This window comes from Cavia porcellus, unplaced genomic scaffold (assembly GCF_034190915.1).
Source record: "Cavia porcellus strain 051 isolate PalLab524CR breed Dunkin Hartley unplaced genomic scaffold, mCavPor4.1 scaffold_33, whole genome shotgun sequence".
In the NCBI taxonomy this organism is placed as follows: domain Eukaryota; kingdom Metazoa; phylum Chordata; class Mammalia; order Rodentia; family Caviidae; genus Cavia; species Cavia porcellus.
This window is the reverse complement of record NW_026947516.1, coordinates 36626989-36651337: the sequence shown is the minus strand read 5'-3', so window position 1 is coordinate 36651337 and position 24349 is coordinate 36626989. Positions and strand designations below refer to the sequence as shown.

Below are 24349 nucleotides of genomic sequence, written 5' to 3'. Positions count from 1 at the left end.
TCTTAAAAAGTATACCTGATTAATTCATATGTAAACAATTATAATGCTGCTTAAAATTATTTTAACAATATACACATGATATATATTTCCTTACAGACTGTTTTGATGTGCTTCTTGTTCAAACCTCTGACTTTGAAACCTCTGGTTTTTTACTTGTACTATGTAAAATCACATGCATCAGAGTTAGTACAGACTAAACTTTCTAATCTGAAATTTCAAAATCCTAAATATTCTAAAATCTGAAATATTTTGAGCACCACTATGATGGAAGTAGAAAATTCCACACTCAATTTTATGTGATGGGTTACAATCAAAAGTCATGCACCCTAAAATATATCAGATTATAAAAGCACCCCAAGCAATATTTAAAATGTACAAATAAAATAATTTGGTCTGTCATATTTCATTCATGTGTGTGTGTGTGTGTATATATATATATATATATATATATATATAATATCCCTATATATATATATGAAATCCATATATATATATATATATATATATATATATATATGAAATCCTGAACACTTTTGCAACATTACAAATAAGGTAGATGGTTTCTGTAATACCACTAGAATATTGGAAATATGAAAACACAAGCTATTTATACTATAAAACATTTTTAAAAACACAGTATAATAGAATATAATTGGATGAGTTAAATGTTAGAAGACTTCTTATTGATTGAACACCCAATGGGATAAAAACATTAATCTTCCAGAAGTTTATGTGTAAGCCTAATTCAGTACTTTCAAAATGCCAAAAATATACTTTTGAGACAAATGTGTAGACTAATTTGTAGAGCAGTTAATTGTAAAAATATATGGTAAGCCACAGGACTAAGAATTTCCGGAAAAACATCTACATAGAATTTTAAAAAATGTGAACAGTATTATACTCAATGCTTAGCTTTGTATTATAGCTATAGTAATTAAAGTGGTATGGTACTGGTAGAGAAATAGGCGTGCGAATCAATAGGACCATATCATATGTCCCTGAAACACACCACACAAATTTCCCCATCTCATTTTTACAAATGTCCAAGACTAAGTCAGTAAAGGCATGATAGTATTTTCAGAAAATGGCACTGCATTAAGTGCCAATGAGTGAGAAAAAATATATTGTCATACCTTATATTAAATCAATTGAAAATGAGTCATAGATTTAAATTTAAGCAAAAAATGTTTACAAGTTTAGAGTAAAAAAATTAAGAAATGTTTAGTGGCATTTAAGCTTGGTTGAGAGATTTTAGAACTGATAACAAAAATACTATACTTAAAAGTAAACAAAACAATTATTTGGAGTTTTTCAAAATTTAAAACTTTTGCTTTATAAATACTTTTTAAAGAGGATGAAAAGACAAACTACATACTGGAAAAACATTCACAAAATTCTGGGGATTTAGCTCATCAGCATAAGCGCCTACCTGGCAAGCATTAGGTTGTGCGTTTGTCCCTGTAACCAAAAATAAATAAATAAGTAAATAAAAATTTAAAAATAAAGGAGCCATGTCGGGAATATAAAATGAACTCTCAAATCTTAGAAGTGAAAATCCAAACTATCCAAATAGAGAAGCAGTAAAAGTTATGAAATGACACTTCATTGGTGAATATATTCAGAAATAAGTTGGAAATGGACAATTGCTAATTGATGAGTATAACGTTTCACTTGAACAAGATTAAATTCTAGAAATCTGTTGAGAAATCTGTGTAGTCATTAATAATGCGCTTCATACTTTAAAAATTGTGAGGAAGGTAGGCTTCATGTAACGTGTTATTACCACAGTAATATAAAACTTTTTGAAGAATATATTCAGGGAAAGGAGAGAAGATGACCACCTACGGGATACAGCAAGTGTCAGAGTCCCCGAACCCGTGCTTAAGACAAGCAGTTACCCTAAAATAGGGCAGGGAATAAATTCCAATACGGGAGGATGAATATAAAGACAATCCAGCAAGATTAAAATCTAATATGAGGGGAAGTGGATGACTCGAAGGTCGTGGTACCTCACCCACCTTACCACACGCACCTATTGCAAATGCCATCTTGGGAGAGGACTGGACTGAGGATGGAAGCTCATCGCTCAGTGATGGCATGGTTGACCAAATAAACTCACAATCACTACCCTCCACACCGGGCATGATAAAGTGAAACATGTTTGAATAGGAGATTCAGAGACCCTGAAAACAGAATGGGGCAGACTAAAATGCCATATACCCATGGACCCATCTACTGTAAAAAAAAGATAATGCTCCAGCGCCAGAGACCAGCAGGATCCAATGGGTCTCCTAAAAAGAAAATAGCACACCTGTCACTGGGACTCTGGGAAAAGGGAAGGCTTCTCTGACATACAAGTCATACATTCTCTGACATACAGTCACCCATTACTTCCACCACATACAATGGGAGAACCGTAAGTGGACCAGTCAGCGACCTAACCTCACAGTTGGCAGACTTATATACTAGGTGGAGAAGGAAGGGACAACTCCTTGCTTGGCACTACAGAGGGCAGAAAAAAAACAGTTCTGTGACAAGAAAGTTTGACACAAACACAGCAAAGCTGGAACAGAGTGGACACTCCTTTTTTTCCAAACACTGGAAAGCCCTGAGGTGGACTAAAGTTTTGCTCATTGCCCTACACTGGCAAAGAGGGACTCTCAGCACTAAGTTCTGCAGAGTTGTTTCAGACAGATAGATATGCAGGAGCAGAGAGAGAGAGAGAGAGAGAGAGAGAGAGAGAGAGAGAGAGAGAGAGAGACAGAGAGACACAGAGACAGAGAGAGACAGAGAGAGAGACAGAGACAGAGACACACAGAGAGAGACAGAGAGAGAGAGACAGAGAGAGAGAGAGAGAGAGAGCGAGAGAGAATGATGTTTGAGCTTGTAACTTTTTGATCTTATATTATGAAAGGAAAGCCTATGGAGGGAACTCACAGAGATATCTGCAGTATTTAGCCTCTATAATCATTTGGCACAGTGGGACACATTGAGGCCTATAAGAGGTCATGTCTTCAACATAGCTTGTAATCAGGACACAAGTTCATAGGGAACAACATCCCTTAAGACTTGAGGCAAATAGTTTTCTGGCCTAGAAGGGGAAACTCAGATGCTTGGAATCAGTTAAGATTGCCAGTATAGAGGGAGCTATATGAAAGCTTTGGATTAATAAAATAATCCAGTGTGAAGGGACATGATCTAGCCTGATTAAATTAAATATGGTGAAGAGGTGAACAATATATCTGGACAAATATAGTCAATAAAACAACATAGCAAAACAAATCCTAACTAAAAGGATTCTCATATCAAAAACCCTTTTCATTCAGTTTGACCTCAGTAGCCAACACACACACAATGTTTAAAAGTCAAGGCAACAAAATGAGCCTAAGATTATCAAAGCTCCCAAAGCAGACCCCATGGGGCACCAATGGAGAGGAAAGCAAATGCTCCATAGTTGAAAAATTAGAATTTATTAAAGAGGAAGTAAATAATCACTCCAAATTCAAAGAGGGCATGACCCCCACAAAATAGTTGTTCTATCCCACAAGCCAACCAATGTGGCTATAGAATAAAAATAAAATATTAAAAGAGCTGATCAAAACTGTTTAATATATGAATAACCAATTAATCATGTAAGTACTGCATGAAAAGGTATCAAACAGAAGTCTCAAGTATAAAGAAATGTATAGATTTGGAAACAGAAAAAATGGCCAATAGCAAATATGACTTTAGACACTGAGAAAAAAATGGAAATGCTTAGGACTTACTCTAAGAAATGTTAAAAACTTCAAATAGATAAAGATAAGAAGATTAAGTTAAAGCCTATTGGCATTAGAGAGAAATTGGAAGATAGCATACATAAAATACAAAATCTGTTTATAGAAATCATAGTATAAAACTTTCCAAGTATGAGAAAACAACATACAGGTAAATGAGGCTTACAAAATGCCAAGTAAATATGATGGAAAAAGAAGCTTCTCATAACACATCATAGTCAAAATCCCAGAAGTCCAACAAAAAATCCTTCAAGGCTGTCAGAGAAAAGTAAAAAAGCACTTTTAAAGGTAAACCCATTAGGATTACAGCAGACTTTTCAAAACAAACTTTAAAGGGCAGAAGATTGGAGTGAAGTGTTTCAAGCACTAAATATACCAAACTTCTAACCAAGACTAAAATATCTTGCAAAGCTACATTGCAATATTGATGGAGAAATAGACGTTTCATGACAAAGAACACCATAAGAGATAGATGAACACCAAAATAGAACCCGCATAAAATAACTCGAGTGTCATAGACAGAGACAACAAAGACAAGAAAGCCAAAAAGTCAGATAGAATGTGCGCATCAAGCAAGACAAATGGTTAAGTAAAAGGGAAAAATAAAAGCATCAACGATATAAAAATGAAACAAGGAATAAGTCAGTAACTTTCAGAAATAACATTCATTGTAAATGGCCTCAAGTCCACAGTTAAAGGACCCAGGGCTGGAAAACTGGATCATAAAACAAAATGTAATGGTTTGTTGCATTCAAGAGACTCATCTAATCCAAAAATGAAATTCACAGAATAAAAAACCAAACAATGGAAAACAGTACTCCATGCAGGAGGCCACTGAAAGCAAGCAAGAGGAGCAATTTTATTCTCAAGGTAACATTCATGCTAAAACTGATCAGAAAAGGCAAAGAAGGTCATTACATATTAAGAGAATAACTAAAGAGGTAGAATAATTTTAAACACACATGCACTGAATATTTGGTCACCTAACTTCGTGAAATAAATGCTGCTGAATATAAAAGATCAAATAAACACCAAAGCAATCATTGTGGGTGACAGTAACACCACAATCTCACAAATATATTAATTAAGCAAAAAATTACAAGTATCAGAGTTGATCCACTGTTTCAAACAAATGGATTTAATAGATACTATAGAATGTTCTACCCTACTACAATTTTAAATAATATACATTGTAGTAACAGTATAGGGAACTTTCTCCAAAGTTATCATATACTAGTTCATAAAACAAGATTAAATAAATAACAAAAAATTGAATAATGCTATGTATCTTAACAGATCATAGTGCTTTTACATTAGAAACCAACCAGAAAAGAAACCAAAGAAATTTTATGAATACCTGGCTATTGAGACCATTCTGAATACAGAGTCACAAGAATTAAAGAAATTAAACAATTCCTATAATCAATGATAATACAAATACAACATAATACATCGCATGAGATGCAATGAAATCTATTCTATGAGGGAAAGTTATTTCTGTGAATGCTTTATTAGAAAAGTATAGTGAGTTCAAATAAATAATATAATGATACAGCTCTGATAACTAGAAGAAAAGTCCCCAACCTAAGACAAGGAAAAAAATTTTAAAGAAAAAAGTAGAAATTGATGTAATTGTGACTGAAAATGAAAAGCAATGACTAAAAGACTTTCTTTGGAAGAATAAACAAATATTAAGCCAAACTTACTAAAGAAGTGAAGAAAAGACCCAGAAAAACACAACTAGAATGAAAAAGGCAAAAATAGATAGTAGTCAAACCAGATTGAGTATCATAGTGAATCTTACGTCTTCAAAGTAGTTGCCTATACCCTCAGACTAGATAGTATAAAAAAACAGATTAGAATAAAATCAGTCAAAATAAGACAGTGATCAGATAAAACATATTCAAATAAAATGAGTCAAAACAAGACAGAGAAAGCAATACAGCTATTCCAAAGATAGCAAGATATACTATGGTAACAATTTTTGATTTTTGATTAACTTAATTTGAAGCCCTGCATATCAGACACTTCTAAAGATCAAAAGATCATTAGTAATTACTATGAAAAAATTGTACTCTAGTAAATTAGACAATCATGAAAAAATGGACAGATTCTTAGACAAATGGGCTTAAACAAAACTGGATAAATACATAAAAATACTGAGGAATCCAGTGGCCAGTACTACAGGAATTTCACTATTGAATTCTGCAAAACTCTCACATAGGATATAGCATCAATAATTTGCAAACCTTTAATGAAATAAAGAGAGGAGGGCTTCCAAATGAACTCATTGGAAGCTAGAATTACTCTGGTTCCAAAACAAGACAAGACCTAACTAAAAAGAAAACTACAGGCTAATCTCTCTATGAACAGAGAAGCAATATTCTTAAATAGATGCTTTCAACTATAATGTAACATATGATAAAAAAGATTATATATCATGATCAAATAGGTATTATCCCAGGCATGCAAAGATGGTTCAACATATGGAAATCAATAAATATCATACACTATATAAACAGAAGCTATCACTAAAATCACATGATTATATCAACAACTCAGAAAAACCCATTGGCAATTCCAACATCTATTCATGATACATTTCTGAAGTATATAAGTATAGAAAGACCATATCTCAATCAGATAAAGGCCGTTTATGACAGACAAACAGTCCAAATCCTATAAAAAATGCAAAAGCTGAAAAATTGGCACTAAAATCAGCAGCAGACAGGAATGGTCACTATCAACCCTCCTGTTTAATATACTACTCTAAACCTTATACAAACAAATGAATATAGAGAAAGAAATAAGAAGATATACAGGAAAGAAATGAATCAAATTATAATTAATTAAATATGATCATCCCTGGGAAAAATTTTTAAAAATTAGCAGGATATATTACAGAAACATTTTTGATTTCCTATTAACTCAATTTGAAGCCTTGTATTGCTCTCACCATCTTGTTTTGACTGATTTTACTCTATTCTGTTTTGTTTGATAGTATCAGGTTTGAGAGTATAGGCAACTACTTTGAAGGCAGTAAGATTCACTATGATGCCCATTCTGGTTCGACTATTATTTTCTTTTGAAGTTCAGTAATGTCTCTAATGTTTAGGTTTTATTTGTTTTGTTCTGTACCGTTTTGTTCAATTTTCTTATATCTGATGAAATAGGCAATTCTTTTTAAGGTAGCAAGAAGCATTATGGTAACTATTGTTGATTACCTTGTATTCTGTTTTTACATCTTGTACTATGTCCATCCTTTGTTTTGACTGACTGCTTTGTTTTGTTACATTTGGTTTTATTCTCTTCCAAAAAAGGTAATAAGAACTGTGGGAGTAATAAAATCCAAAATGTGTAAATGTTATTGTAAAAAAGAGAGGAAAAGAAAGTGCTCTAAAGGACACAACTGCAAGTATGTTTAAGTGTGTAAGATGGATGACCATATTACTACGTTTTTGTTGGATCATTGAACATAATGCAAAATATTGAAGTTTGACCCACACCTCTAACACTGTACTAAACTAAAATCAGAATGATTCAGATATCTAAAAATTAAATCACAAATAACATGCTGCAAGGTAGAGGTCTTGAAGTAATGGGCATAGGCAAGGACTTTGTGATCAGATCCCAAGTTACACATTAAAAAACATCCAGAAACAACAAATGGGATTTTATGAAATTAACCAGCTTTTGTACAGCATAGAAAACAACAGAGTAAAGAGACAGCTTATACAATGGGAAAACATTTTCACCTATAACTCAGAAGATTATTATCTAAAATATATAATGAACTCAAAAAATAGATCCACAAACATAAAAGACCCATTAAAATGGGCAACTGAAATGAATAGACACTTCTCAAAAGTATTAAAAGAAATGGCCAATAAATACATTTAAAAGTGTCCAACATTGCTGGCCACTAGGGAAATGAAATTAAATCAGCACTAAGATTCCCGCTTACTGCAGAAAAATGGTTATCATGAAGAAATCAAGTAATACCAAATGGTGGTAGGCCTGAGAATGCTAGAATGTAAATTAGTACAACTACTGTGGAAATCAGTATGCAGATTCCTCAACAAGCCAAAAATAGAAATTCAGTTTGATCCAGTTATTCCCTTACTAGGTATCTTCCTGTAAGTATTAAAGACATTATATTACAATGATATAGGCATATCCATATTTATAACAGTACAGCTTGTAATTGCTAAAGCTCAAAAGTGGCCTATATATACATCAGTAGATAAATAGATAAATAAAATTCAGTATTTATACACAGTGGAATACTGTGCTGAATTGAACAATAAATTTGAGTCATTTATAGGAAGATAGATGTGACTTGAATTCATAATATTAAGTAAAATGTCAGATATACAATCTTAAATATCATATGATTTCTCTTATATGAGAAATTTGAAGCATAAAAAGCAAAAAGAAAAGATATACAGTAGGAAACAAGGAGATGAATCTTTTTGCAAATGGTAAGAAAACAAAAAGATGGAGGGGGGAAGGAGAAGGGTTATAAAAATTATTAAGTTGTGTCATGTGCATGTACCAACTAACCACGTGAATGTATGCATTATGTATGCAAACATTCACTAATAAAAGAAAAACACCTGAAATACAACCTTTGGATAGACTTTGTCATTTGAGCTATTTATAAAATCTGTATCAGTATTTAAAAAGAGTACATTCAAACAGCAAGTCAGCATATCAAAAGATGTTCATTATCTTTTAACTGTTAGAGGAATTCATACTGATAATACTGTGATATAGCCATACCTGCTTAAGACTAAAGGAAATATAAAATTAAAAACATCAAATTCTGATGCCAAGTTGGAAAATCCAGATCACTCATATATTGCTGGTGAATATGCAAAAAGGCAGTTCCATTTGAAAACCTCTAGGCAATGTGTTTCATAAACTAATTATATACTGGTTATTAGGTCTAGGGATTACACTGGCGCATTAATCCAAATAATGAAGAAAACCTGTCTGTGGCTTTCAGTTTTATTTGTACTAGTCTATGCAGAGAAACAGAGTGCCTGGCAAAAGGTAAATGATTAAATCATACCATATTCCTAACATGATGTACTATTCACAGTAAAAGTATACAATCTATTGAGAACAACTTGAATGAAACTCTGTGATGCAGTGCTGAGTGAGAAAAGTGAGTCTGAAAGGTCACAAACTGAATGACTCCATTTATCTAACATTCTTGATGTGACCAAGTTAGAGCAATGGAGAACGAGTGAGTGGGTGCCAAACTCTCAGGATGACGGGGTAGCATGATTAGTGTGACTGTGTAAGCATAGTGTGATGAATGTCTGAGTGGTCATGGAGTAGATTTATATCTTCATTGAGGTTTGATTATGCAGATCTGTACTTTTAACACAGCTGTATACATGCATTATATTGATATATGTTTCCTGTTATAATTATTAAGGTAAACGTCATAGTAATACATTGTGTCATTTTTCCTATTCTTACCTATTATAAATTTCTATTCCAAGCAATTACATATATGGCAATATAAAATGAATCTGCCACTTTAAGAAATAAGACTATGAAAACACTCAAGTAATTTTAGCAGGGAGTATGATAATTATAAGAGGACTCTCTTTAGAAAAATGTTATTACTGTAATGTTTTTATAAATAGTGAGATCACATGTTGCATAGTAATATAATAAGGACGAAGATGAAAAAGGTTTCCACTGGCAAAGGATAATGTACAAACATAATGAATGACCTATTATACCTGTGTTCATTTAATGCAAAAAGTCTATTTTGAGAATAATTAAATAGTCATTAATTCAATGTCTGAAAGCATAGTTTTAGGAATCAGTACCAAAGAAACTGAAAAGTAGTAATTTGTTAGTATAGCAGTTTTGTTATAATCCACAACTGAATTTAAGCATTGTGGGAGGATTTCTTTGTTCCCTATGAGTGCTTTTTATTTTACCAGAACATTTATCCCATGAGATCTGCTCACATACTACCTTCAAAACTCAGCTGCTCCTTTATGCTGTTGCTGCTTTTATTCACTGTTGGCCTCATGAATACATGACTTTTGACTGGGTCCCAAGGGTAAAAATTAACTTTGGTAGACAGACAGCAGACACATAACAAATGCAGATTATTCTGAACATTTCTTTTTGTTCAGGAGAATGAGAGTTTTCATGTTTTTGAGAAGAGAAAAAAGAGAAAGGCACTTAATAGTTAATTCTGGATCAGGATTTTCTGCTCTGCTATTTTTGAAATTTGCATGAAAATGACAGAGAAAATGTTATTCCAGTTTTGTATAGTTTTTGTGTTTAGAGGACCTGAAGAGCAAGTACGATGTCCACTGTGCTGTTCTGGTTAGAATGTTAATGTTAACACAGCTGAGCGTTATTTGAATTCACAGGGCTTGCCATGCTGGAAGCACAGCCTTATATGTAGTGTCCATGGGCAGGCCTATTATGGGAAACCAACTTGAGAGAAAAGGCAGGCTACTTGCTTGTGCGCAGGTCCTGGAATGTGAAATATCCAGAGGCCTCTACAGAATCCTGGCATCAGTTACTATGTTGACTCACTCAGTGTTGGGATCACTCACTTTCCCCCTACAGGACTCAGATCTTGGAAGCAATTGCCTTCAGAGACAAACAAATAGGAAAAACTGGTGTTTTATTTTTCAAGGCTGCTGAAATTTATTGGTTTCCCATCGCACCTCAGCCTACTGGAGCAGTAAAGTTGGGAGAAAGTTTAACCAAGACTTTTATCACTGACTTGATATATATATTTTGTCTTACAAATGCTTTGGTGGGAAGAAGTAGAGGACTCTTGTAAGTACAAAGTAACTAAAGCTATCTTTAATCATAGTATAACTTTTCATTTGTGAAATGCTCACTAATTTGGCAGCTTGGGTGAAATTATCACATTATTTTGCTAATAATAATATGTTATCTTTTATGTGGTCTATAATACATATTTTGCATATATTTACATGTATGTATTTTTCACTGGGATAACTTGAATAGACGTTAGACAGAGTTTAGTCTTGTTTCCTTGCAACAGAAAAAAAGTACACATTTCTTGTTAAACAAACACTAAAATAATATGCATAGGTAGCTTGGAGTAAATGCAACAGAATATTTTGATGTTGTAAAATAGTTTGGATATCAATTATTGCTTTGACTCATGTTTGTGTATTTAGTGATGTTTACATGTAGGGTAATGACATGATAGATACTCTCAGTGAACTAGTTGCTGTATAGGAATCACCTGGAGGCCTGAATGCTAGAAAAAGTTCATCTGAAATATCATAGGGACAAAAAACAAAGTAGAGAAGTGTGATGGATAAATGGCAAGTTCAGTTTTATTGATAAACATTCAATTTCAGCACTCCTTTCTCATATCTAGTATTTTGAGTATTCTTTAATGCAAAATGTCATGAGAATTCTTAAATGATACGATCTATGCTGGTGAATACCTGTAACGTCTCTTGTTGAGAGAGCATCATAAAATCTTGAGACTTCTAATCATATTATACAGGAGAGTCATGATAGTATTTCACATCTCCCATAAACTAACATTTTTTCAATGCTTTAGAGTTAGACTTTTATATAAAAATGAAAGTATTGTGTTCCTTGTTAAGGAAGATACATGACTAATAATTAAATGTTGTAATAGAAAAGTCTCAATAGTGTGTATCCCAAAATTGTAGATGAAGGGTATTGTCTTTTTTCCTCTATTTTTTGACTTGTGAATTATAGTTAACTAAAATAGATATGAGAGCACTGCCTATAATTAAGTATGAAAAAATAAATCCAATTAGGTAACACTTCTCAAATTGTAGAAAGTCCAAACTTATTCCCAGGAATATTTGTAGAAACAAATTAGCTACAAACACAGAAATATCAGCTGGATTAACTTATATAATTATTATATATGAGTGATAAAACATATATATATATATATATATAAAACATGTACATATATATGTGTTTGCATTTATATACATATGTGCATATATATATATATGTACATACAGAGAGAGAGAGAGAGAGTGACAGAGAGAGAAAGAGAGAGAGAGAGAGAGAGAGAGAGAGTGAGTTAATCCCCTCCAGAAATGTCTTTGGTGAATCTCATTATTGCTTTCTTTTTTGGTTTTCTGAGACAGGGTCTTGTATTGTAGTGCAAATTTTTCTTGAACCCACTACACACACTAGTTAACCTAGCCTTGTCTGGAACACACCTGGAGCCTCCTGCCTCAGTTTCCAAAGTAATGGGATTATAGATGTATGCCACTATGCCTGGCTCACTATTACTTTCTTATTGAAAACCTGCTCCATTTGCTACCATTACAAAATTTTACATTGCAAATGTATATATATATATATATATATATATATATATATATTCCTTTTAATACATGCAGTATGCATACCCATTTTATTTTTATATACCAATTTTAAATTGTTACTTTTCTTTCTTGTATTCATTAATTTATGAATACTATCAACATAACTTATTGTTGAACATTAGATTTATAAAATATTTAAAATAATATACCAGTTTATGGAACAATTTTCAAAGAATATCAAAGATGAAATTATGGAATATAGAAAGGCAAAAATACACTCAGCTCTGTTGTAGGTATTTAAATAAGTTTTAAAAGTTTTACAATGCTAAGAAAGTTAATCTTTAATTTTTTGAGATATCCACCATAGGATTTAATTACAGTGTATTTTAATACCAACAAATAATGCTTACACAGCAGGCTCATAGATTTGGTGAATATAATCTAATGGTTATGTTTTATATTACCTTTTGCTATTTAACAGCATACTATAAATTGAATATTTTGACATTTAAATCTATTTTTTAAAGCTGCCTTAATTTGAACAAATTGAAAGTGTTCATTTGTTTTCTAACTAAAGTAGTTCTCATTAAAAAGAGAATCACTCTAACACACGTAGTGTTTTGTTTTTTTAAAATTATTTGAATAATGCATTGAAGAGAATTATTTAAATCAATCATTGCAGACATTTCATTCAGATTTTTAAAAATGTGACCTAATTCATTTTCTGGTCTAAGAAAATAATATTTTAGAATTTAATTTGCAATGTTTTTTAAGGGCAACATAATCAGGTTGCTGTTCTAAATTGATTATATACTTTTTAAGTTAATAAGCTTTAGTTTTCTCTTGCATGACATAGAATTATAGAAGCAAGATCTTCCATATATATATTTTATTATTTAAAAAAGATGACAAAGTAGTTTACGAACATTTGAACATATTTAACAAATAAGGGTGGTGGTTGACACTATTTTCAGCTGGATATTACTGAAATACAAATTGATATTTGGGCAAAGATACTAGTACAGCTTCATCTTTTATCTTGTAATATTGTTATAATTGTAGCCCGTGTAATTTGCTACATGCTCCAGGTGAAAGAAATTTTCAGGTTTTTAGCTATTTGTGTAGTTTAATAAAAGATTGGAAACTGTCTTGTCTTAAAAAGTCAAGTGTTTCTTGCAATTCTACTTCGTCTTTTATTTTGGCTTTATCTCAAAGAAAGGTGATTCCCAAACTTGCCCTCCTCACTCCATTTCTATATTTCCATATGTTACTATGCAATATTCATCTTATTTTCATTAAATTATATTTCATTAAGTAGTATTTTAATTTGAATATACATATTATACATGTATATACATACACATTGAAACATCAGAGTACTGTTTCATTAGGAAATAAAACATTAGAGACCTAGAGTTAAGTGAAAATTAATCTTTCCCCCAAAATAACTTTCTTTTCATGTTTGCTTTTAAATTTTCTATTCTAAGCACATATTATCTTTTATAGAATTGAGAAGACTAGCAAATGTCTCCTGATCAAAAAAGTATAATTAAGAAAAGTGCAAACTCAGGATGTATGGAGTCTGAGATTATGCAATTGCAGCAACTCTTAAGATAAATATTACAGAATTACAAATATGAAATGAAACACAGACCTTGAGAGCAGTCCTTATAAGTAAAGCTTCAATATTTTCATGGGACATCACCTCTGTTTGGGAAATTTTGTTGGGGTTGAATCTTTTCCTAGTTGTTTTTTTTTAAATAGAAATTGATGCTAGTGATATTGCTTTATATATATATATATATATATATATATATATATATATATATTTCTCAAAAAAAGCCTTTTAAGGCAAGTTAGAGAGTTAAAAGAATTTATATGTAGGAATTTGACATTTCTGCCTTTCATTCTGAAAAGATACATTGATTAAATTGATGTAAAACTCACTTAATGGAGATAGAACAGTTATTTCAGATATACGGGCTATGTGATTTGAAGGGAAGCCAAATCACAATGACAAGAAATAAGGAAGTCCTTGGTTTATTTTTATATAGTACATTCAGGTTTTGATTGGATTCAGAGGCAATGGTTTTCTATCTCATGAAGTCCTGCTGTAGTCCTCGGAGGTTTGTGCTCTGTTATAAAGGCATTCATTTCATATTGGAAAGTTTTGTTGAGAGGGTCAGGTAATGGAGTATGGGAAATAAGACTTTTTTTTTCCAATGAATGCAACTAACTTTCGTAGCAGAATTTCATAAAAAAATATTTCTCTGTGGAAAATGTGCTCAATGCAGCATACTTATTTTCAACCACAACCAATCAAATTAATTCTTAGTGTTCTTCATGTTCCCCATTTGATCTATTAATTAGACATCCTTGAGGTTTCACATTATAGATATTGGAAGATCTTTATCATTACAAAGTTTCATTTTCATAGAAAGATGAAAGTGAAAATTGCAGTATGATACTATAGTTTAATATTTTGCCACTTTTGGATAGGTTTATCTACTTGTGTCACATATACAATTGTCCCTGAAGTATTTGTAGACTTTCAGGTTCCCTCTACTTAACGTTAAAAGTGAACATGTCTTCCAGAGATTTCTATATCCTTTATTGAATGGAAGAGTAACTATCACTCATCTGTGAAGTATAGTCTTAAGATAAACGTGTAAAATGATGTGGTTTTCTTTTTCTGAAATGTTTCATGTCCTGACAACTTAGTAATATTCTATCTCAAGAGAAAATAACAAGGACTGGGAAGGTAGCAGACTAGTAGAACCCTTGTACAAAATTCTAAATTCAAGCCCCTGTGTTTCTTTTATTATTTTCCCATAATAATGACATATTATACTAGAAATGTTGCTAAATAAACCTAATGTCTCCTTCAGATATCATACAATAACTTAACCCCAAAGATACAGTCTCTTTCTTCATTTAGGATTAGTGTCCTGAAAATGCTAAAACAAAGAAAAATTTTAGCCCTTATGTTTTAAGGGAATCAGATATTTCTCAATGACAACATCTGATAGACAGCAAGCACATGAGGATGAGGAACAGAAATGGACATCGTGGCTCATATTTAAAAGAATCTTTATCTCAGGCTCACACAACCTCTACCGCATTCCAACTAATTAGATGAAAAAACAGTACTCCATCTTCCATAGTTCATGGCTTCCACTTAGGCTGACATTTTATGAAAGAATTCCCATCCTCATCTGGACTCAAATTTGTCTTAGTCTAATATTGCCCAGTCAAAATATCTGAGAGTTCCCATAGATAAATGTACACACAGAACAATTTTCTAGAGTCCTTCAATCTTAAATTTGGTTTAAGATAATGTATATATTAAGCCCTGAAAACACAAGTTAAGTGGAAATTAATCCTAGCAGTCAGGATTGAATTTAGAAATCAATTTCTTCCTTTTCCTCCTTGATTATCTTTTGCCTTCTGCCTCAGTGCCTCACTTTTACTCTGTAATTATGCACCTCATTCTTCACTAATGGAAAGGAAGGGAAAATAGACAATTATCCTCTAACTGAAATGTAACTATCGTTTCTCTGGTACGCTGGTAAAATGTTGCTGCTGCTGTTGCACTTGTTTTTAAATGGAGGATCCAGATTGTTAATACACTATTTTGATTTCGTATAATTTTAAAGAATTAATTTGCCATAAATTTTAAAGGTCACAAAACTGATGTGTCAGTTTTGAAGGCTGTAATGTGTATGTAGAGCCAGGTTAACATAATTAGTCTTATGTTCCTGTTTTATTAAAAATTATTACAAAAATTTGGTTCTATTTTAATTACTCTGTTTTAGTTTATGTGTTTTGCTTAATTATTTGAAGTAATGTGGCTGTTTTAATGAATATGGGGAATATTAAATGTATTATTAAAGCCACTATTTATTTACAGGGTACATATATAGATCAATGAGTTTTGAAAAGAGTTAACATGATTTTTCAAAAATAGATATTTCAATTGCTATGCTTGTAAAATATGTTTAATAAATAGTAAAGCCAAACAGGAGTATAACCAAAGTAAGGAACATACATATGTTAAAATAATAATCTTTTGTTAATTTGCCTTCAACTTTTAGATGCATTTTCTTTCCATAGCTATGGAAATTTGGATCGCTTAAAAGGCCAGTATTAATGATGCACAATTAGCATCGTGATGTACTATATTCGTTCCATTGGTGGGAAAATACAGGAATCACCCCTTCATATTTTCATCCTTTTCTTGGATGTTGTTTTGTTTAAGAATTTTTCTCCACTCTTCCATTCTTTTTTTGGCCAAGAATGTCACAGAATCAAGACTATAAAAGGGCATAAACATCAGCAGCTTTTTGCTCATTCTTGGCACCTATCTTTATTTGCACACAACTTGTCTCCTCCTTTATCAGATTACAGTAGAGATAGTACCTTAGCCCAAGTGCTGACTTAAAGGGCAAAGGAGTCAGAACCATGTTACAAGTGCAGATTTCAGCCCTGGAAACCTGTGTAAGGATAAATTTTAGGGGTATTAAAGAAACAGAACATAAAACTGCACAAGTATTTTCACTAAAGTTTAGTAATTGCCTTTTATGTTGAAGCTTAAGATGTCTGTATTACAAATAAGTGACAAAGTAGGAAAATATTATTAAAATGTTTGGAAAAGTAAAAAAAAAAACTCTGTGAAAATGATAAATTCCTGTAGGTAACATATATTAGAAAATAACTGAAAGATAAAGTCAAATTAGACTCAAAAGCGCATAAGCAGATGCAAAGAAGTGTTGGCTTGGTGATGGTTAACAGAAAGAGCTTACAGGGAGCTCAGACAGCTGGAAAATCCTGATTTAGTAGAGGCTGAAGGGCAGGGCAAGAGCCATGTGAACAGCTGCTGAAGAGTTAGAGGATTCCTTTGGATTAGGTGTACACACCCGTCCTTAATGGGCTGTGTCAGAGAGCACAAAGTGTTATCAAAGGGGTTCACTTTGCTGAAGCCTCTCGCCTTCGCAGTGTTTTATTTAAATATCTGGAAATAGATTTGCTCTCAAAATGGATCTGGAAATGACACTGTCAAAAGAAGTGGATCCCTACAATTTGTATAGGTGATTTTGAATGACCATTATTTAAAGAGAAACTTATAGTGGACAAATTTTCTATGCCTTCATTTATTACCCATTCATCAGTTACATACTCAGTACCAGTTCGTGTTAGGTAATGTAGCATTATCCAAATACAATTATCCAAATACAACCAGCAAATTCATAGAAATTCAAACACTTAGAAGATGACGTGCTGATAAATATAATTATAATTTAAATAGCATTTGAAAGAAGAAATGTAGAATAAAGCACCCATTGTTCCAGGAATATAAAATAATATGACCTAGTCTTGGTGTGGGGACATAGTTCAGCATCACACAGCCTGCCAGGCATGCATGAGGCCCTGGGTTTGATTGCAAGTACAGAAAACAAACAACAACAACAAACCTAGTCTTAGAAATTTGGGAGATATTCCTGAGAGAATGATAGTTGAAAGAAGAAGGGTAAGAGAAAAGTTTTCCAAAGGAGAAGTGAGGACAAAAAATGTCCCAGGCAGACAGAATATTTGTAGCAGCAGAAGTTGATATAAAGGAACAACTAAATGAAGTTTGGTTTCCCTAGAGAATACTGAATGAGAGAAAGTGCGGAGCAAACCTGCAATTGCAAGGCTATGCAGAGATACAACCATTTACTGCCCTGAAGGTCATGGAATTTTTTTTAGGGATTTGATTGTATTTATTGTTTTAAATCAATGTTTTATTGAAAAGGGACTAGGAAGTGCTAAGAGCAGGTGAAAGCCTGACCTTCTGAAGTTATTCTGGTAGCTCCCCCAGGAGCAGAAGTTTTAAATAGAATGATGATACTAGAGAGGAAAGAAGTGAATATGAAAGATTTATCATGAAATAGAATCATTAGTAACTGGTGTTGAATTGTAGGCAGTGTACTCCAGGATGGTTAAAACTGAGTGTATCATGGTGCCATTTACAAGGAGAAGACTGGAGTAATGGAAAGATATGGTGGTAGATACTAACCTTGTTCACGGAGGTGTCAGTATTGTGAATATGGGACTCCGCAGCCGGGAATGAAGTCATTAATGGAGATTTAAATGTGTGAGTCATGGAATAGATGAGAGCGGCCAGAAAGATTAGAATGCAAAGAGAAAGAAGTCAGGGATTCAATAAGGAAGACAGAGCACCCTAAAAAATAATCAGAGAAAGAATTATGTTGTAGAGTGACAAAAGCATAAACAGAACTCCATTTCTATCAAAAGGGTTGTTCCTTTCAACCTCCACTCTGATGACTGTGAATAAGGATCTCAGTCTCCACACCAGGTGTCTTGGTTTCCACAGTGTTTTCCGTATATTTGCCCCTAATTTCTTCTTCTACATTGCTATTTTGGAGAGATATCACCAAAGTGTTGTCTTAGCAGAAAAGCTTTAATAAATATTTAAATTATATAATATATTCAGTTTTCTTCTGTAGTCTGCATTTCCTAAAAATACCTTCTTCGGAAACCCCATTTCAACTTATACAGTATAATGAAATGAGCCTTCAGTGTAAAACATTTATCATAGTCTGAATTTCAATTGCTCAGGGTTGTTAAGTAATATGAAAAAATCATCCTTTAGAGAATATGGAATTGCATAGATATGACAAGGTAAGTCTGCACTTTATTTAATGCTGTTTTAGTTAATATAGATGCTTATTGGAGAAATGTCTAAAATTCTTGGGAACCATTAGTAGAATTGATTATTCTTAAAACTGTAAAAATGGTAGAAATTGTTAGAAAACATTGACAATTCAGTTTAAATAAAACCAGAATCATAGTGGAGAAGTGGAAATTATTTGAGTAATTGAAATTTAGTCATGGATGAATATAATGTACTTATCTGTTAGCTTTTGGGGAGATAGGACTACACAGAATATGAATAAGCGATTGTGCAACTTTTTTTACCATTGTGATTTTACTTGCTTGTAACTACACGTTGTTAAACACCTGCTTTGTTCTATTTGCCTTTTGTGAGATTAAAATCTGCCAGTCAGAGGAGAACAGACACAAGCATTTAAAATGGCTACTATAAAATATCAAAAATTCATAAATATGTTGTGAATCAACATAAATGATGGTTTGTGATTAGAGTGATTATGGAAGTTTTCATTGAATTTATAGCTTATGCTGAACATTATTTGCTTATCTGAATACATTACATGCATCTTGGTTATTTTTATATCATTTTCAGGAGGTAAGGGGATAGAATCAATGTGTTTAACGAATGAAGATTTGAAAGTATAGGGAGGTTAAATAGTTTGCCTAGTTAGTTCAGTTCATATGTGATGAAGTTGGATTCAAAAACTGATTTAAGCAATGAGGAAGTATAAGCTCTCAGATTTGATAGAATCCAGAGAGGGTATAATAAAACAAAATCTCCTATCAAGAACCAGACATTTTTTAATGTGGGTGTTCTTTAACAAAATTCATGAAACATTATTTGATCTTTTTGTTCCAACACCATAGAACTTGGTACATTATATTTTCTTATATAAACATTGAGGTATCCTGAATAACCTCACAGTTCTCCTCTATTCCTCCTCAGGGAACTTTCTATGATGTAATGTATAATAGTTAACTTGGTTAGTTATTTTATTGTTATTTTACTCTTTTTATTATATGAGCATGCAAAAGATCAAAGAAAAAACTACCCCCGTCTGTTCATAGTCATCTGCATGTAATTTTCCAAAGTGGACTGGCTAGTTACTTATTCTGATTTTATTTCAGCATTATAAAATTAAATAGAAACAGAACCGGACCAACATGAATATAGTTTGCAACTATAAAAATAATTTGTGTAGATTACAATGATATTTGATGGCAGTGATAAATATTATTTTGAAAAGTACTTAATGTAAACCACAGTATATTTGAGTTATTACTGTAACAACTGTTACAAAGAAAGTTACATTTGTTTTGATTTATTCACATTAGTTATTTAAGTGCTGTATGTAGTTGTATATGTGCATGTAACATACATCATATAGTGTTAGAGGGTACCAGTATTACAAGGTGTAAGCATTAGTCTCTGAAATGTATGACACTCCCAGAGTTAAGTGCAAAATCGTACACAACAATGGAAGCACTGATTATCTGGAAAAGTTTTCTAACAGTATGCTGGATGAAATAACCTATCTCATTTCTTCTAATATTTCTAAGGTGTATAGGCTTCTCTTTCTTTCCATAGCAAAAAAGCACACTCATGAACATATGTAAATATTCTATAGAAATTAAACGATATGCATTTAAATGTATTTGGCCTTATTTAAATGTATATAGCTTATAAAATTATGGTTTGTGTTAAAAATACAGAAATCATTTCTTTTATTTAGAAAATGTAAACAGTACAACACCCTTGTGAGAAAAGGCACAACAGTTTATCGTATCCAAATACCATTCTCCAATTACAATACCCAATTTTAGTTCCGTGTGTTATTTGATTTGTTAGTCATATTAAGCATTACTGATAATAGCATTAATGGTTCTTATTTTTGTATGTTTTTAAGAAAATGGGGTTATAAGTTATATTATGATAAAACAAAGTGTACTAACCTTCTGACTCATATACATCACTTGGAACAGATATTGAGATTCTCTTTTTCCCTCTTAAAATATAATGGTTTCTATTCAAGCTTTACCCTTCTGAGTTTAAGTGATGTAGAAAAAATCTAAGTCGGTAAAACCAATTGACAATATATACTTATTGCCTTTCTTTTTAAAATTAAGTTTATTGGTACATTTTAAATATGTATATAATCATTATTTGCATCATAGGGAATTCATAACTCCATAGGACTTACTCATTTCCTCTTTTTTGATCTCCCATTTCCTTATCATCCCTTCAGTGCCTCTTTCCTCACTCATTTACAAAAGCTTTGTTTTCCTTTACCCTCTTTTTGTGTTTTTTCTCTTCCTTCATTTCTCCCTTGCCCACACCTAGTTCTCCCTCCTCATAGAGCATTTTTTCCTATTTTATGATATTTAATATACATTCAGTTTCTTATTTACACTTTCAGTTTCTCACACCGGAGAAACAGTGCAATATTTACAGGTGTGTTCAATTTATTTCATCAAAGTTTATGGTCTCAAGGTCCACCCATTTAAAGAGAAATGTCTCAGGTTTATCCTTCTTTGTGGCTAAGTAATACTCTATTGTATAAAAAACCCATGTCTTCATCATCCATTCATCATTTTGTAGCTGTGGGTAGTACTGACCACTCTTTATTCTCAGGAGCTTTACTTGGAGATCAGGAGGGTGTACATTCTTGGTTTTGTTCCCATTGTTGGGGCAGGAATATTTTGAGTGGTGGGGAATGAATCCTAGCATGATTCTCTAATCTCTTCCTTGGCCATTTTACCCAGGTCGATGGCTTTGTTAGTATCCAAATGTAGATAGCCAACCAAGTTTTAACTCTGGCTCAGTTTTCCTTAATGAATTCCAAAGTGCAATACACTTATTTGGTTTCTATTTTCTGTTTTTTAAAATTAATTTTATTGGTACACTTTGCTATATATAATGATCAAGTTCATCACAGAGAATTTGTACCTGTAAGTAACACATTTTGATTCTTTTCTGCCCATTCCTCTTCCTCCCTTTCACACTGAGGCCATACTCTTCAGTGAAATAAATAGGACACGAGTAAATATTTTTAAATATTTAAATATTGCATAGTTTAGTTTCTCTTGTATGGCAAACCAAAAGGATAAATAAGAACCAAAATTCATGATAGATACTAAGAAATAACAAGAAAATGTTCAAATCAGAAGGGGAACAAAGGATGAGGGAGGGAGAGAGGAAAAGGAAAAGAGAAGGAAAAATGAAAACAAAGGCATTTTCATTTTTATGGGACAAACCCCCATATGAATGCTCAAGAGAGAATTTTCCCTTCAAATCATTAAGCCTGATTTTTCCCATAGTTCCCTTTGTTATTGAATGGTTCTATACTTCATCCACTTTAACAAACCAAAAACCTACTTCATCTTTGCAACTCTTCTCTTTTGTTCCTGTTTTTGTGTGTGTGTGTGTGTGTGTGCCAATGGTTATAGGTTTTATCTTCCAATATCTTTTTATCCATTTCTCTTTGTATTCTGTATTATCCTAAACCAATCTAGTTTTGTTCACTAGGAATTCAATAACCATTTCTGTTCTAGTACCTCTGAATGTCTTTTTCTCCATTCCCTCTAATCTATTCTGTAAAATATGTTCTTTCACTGGTAGGATACCAAGATCCATCTATGTAACCTCTTTGGTGCCTTCTATTAGCTACTAAGAAGCAAAAGAAAACTCAAAATATATGTTTAAAAGGACCTATTGCTCCTATCAGATGTCTCACCATTCTCCTTCTGCCTTATTATCTTATTGCCTGGTTTCCTGTTGCTTGTGAAGACCCTGGTTCTTTCTGCCCCAGGACTTTTGCACATAGTCTTCTAGTTGCCTAGCACTCCCCCACCCTTCTGTTTACCAAGTTTACCACTGGTACACATTAGAATTCCATAGGTAAGTCGAATTTCCTTACCTGTAAAATCTCTCCATAATATATGTGTACGTATGAGTAATTAACACTTGTCACTTAGCACCTATGGTAGTCTACAGGAATCTAGAGTCTCCAACTTGTCATCCTCACTACTTTTTTTGTCAGAATTAAGCACATATTAGGCTTCTTAATAAATATTTTTAGCTTGCAAGTTTTTAACACTGTAGTGAGGTAATAATTAGTTATTTATATATGCTAATATTTACATTACTTATAATTTTTGCATATGTGAATATTTTTGTGACAAATAGATTCTTAGTTCTGGTTGAAACTTAAATATATGAATAAACAATGAAGATTTGTTTTCCATCCTTCAATTTTTCTTCTTTGATGTATCTTACTCCTGTTCTCTCTAGATTCTTTTGGTTATTCCTTTTGTCTTATACTATTTTTACCTAACATATTTTTCTTTCATTCATTATTTTTCTAAAACTTCAATACGAGTTCATAGCTAAAATGTACAAAGACCACTTAAATGGCAGAAGAATAAAAATAATCTGATTGGAAAATGAGGAAAAACCTTAAAAGGACACATCACTGAAAGAGAACATAAGGTTGGCAAAGAAATGCAAAATAAAATAGATTAATGTTATTCTGCTTGGAGCTGGCAGGGTGTTCACCCTGTGATTTCAGCACTTAGAAGGTTGAGACAGGAAAGGTACACATTTGAGGTCAGCCTGGGGTACATAGAAAGACATTATTCCAAAAAAAAAGAAGAAAAAAATTGCCAGTTAAATAAATGCAAGTTAAAACTATGAGTTATCACTAAATATCTATCACTATGGTTAAATTTAGAAAAGGAGCAGATGAAGTGAGAGTAATAAGTGAAGATTTATACAATCTTAATATGTTATATGCATATATGAAAAATGTTTAATCCTAATATTTTGTAAATATATATATAGATGTATGTATATATATATATATATATATATATATCTGTAGCGATGATACTAAAAGCTGACAAGGACATTGTAAAATTGGGTCTCTTAGTGTATTTTGTGGGGATATAAAATAGTTGAAATATTCAAGAAAAATTTTGGAAATTTCTTACAAAATTAAACATTAAATCACAATATGATATAACATGTATACTCTTGGAATTTTATCCAAGAAAATAGGAATTGGCTCACACAAAAAGCTAAACATGAATGTCATAATCAAAACTTGCAATTAGCTCAAATGTTTATAAAGGAGCAAATTTTTAACAAACTGTGTTATCTGCATACCATAAAATACTACTGAACAATAAAAATGAATAAGCTACTGATATTCATTATTTATAATTCCCTTCAATCTCAAGGTCACCATGCTGAATGAAAAAAATTCTCAAAAATGTGCATACAAATATTACTTTTATAGCACATTATTGTAATAAAATTATACATATTATAAACAAATAATTGGTGGCCAGGAGTAAGAAATAGAGAAACTATTGTTCTTTATAGTGGTACATGATGAAAGCCTGCTGCTATATCTTAATTTGGTGTGTGTTGCATAAAACTACAGTTTATGTAGTTGCACAGAACTATACATACAAGTACAGAGGCACATGAGTACATAAATGTCTAGTAAAATCTGTATAAACTCAAGATTATACTGATAATATTCAAGTTTTGTT

The 24349-nt window shown here is 32.2% G+C and overlaps 1 protein-coding gene across 14 annotated transcripts in view; it reads left to right on the top strand.

Moving 5' to 3' along the window:
• The window catches only part of Dmd (dystrophin), a 2110831-nt gene that overhangs the window by 103003 nt on the left and 1983479 nt on the right, over positions 1–24349 (top strand). For 8 of the 14 annotated variants that reach the window (XM_063242799.1, XM_063242798.1, XM_063242796.1 and 5 more), the window contains exon 1: positions 10313–10601. The exons of 1 other annotated variant lie outside the window; for it this stretch is intronic. In XM_063242799.1, coding sequence (XP_063098869.1) covers positions 10571–10601 — 31 coding nt within the window. In that variant the 5' untranslated portion in view covers positions 10313–10570. Of the gene's footprint in view, positions 1–10311; positions 10602–24349 lie in introns of those variants that run through there. 5 more of the 14 variants (XM_063242803.1, XM_063242804.1, XM_063242802.1 and 2 more) reach the window with 2 other exon arrangements.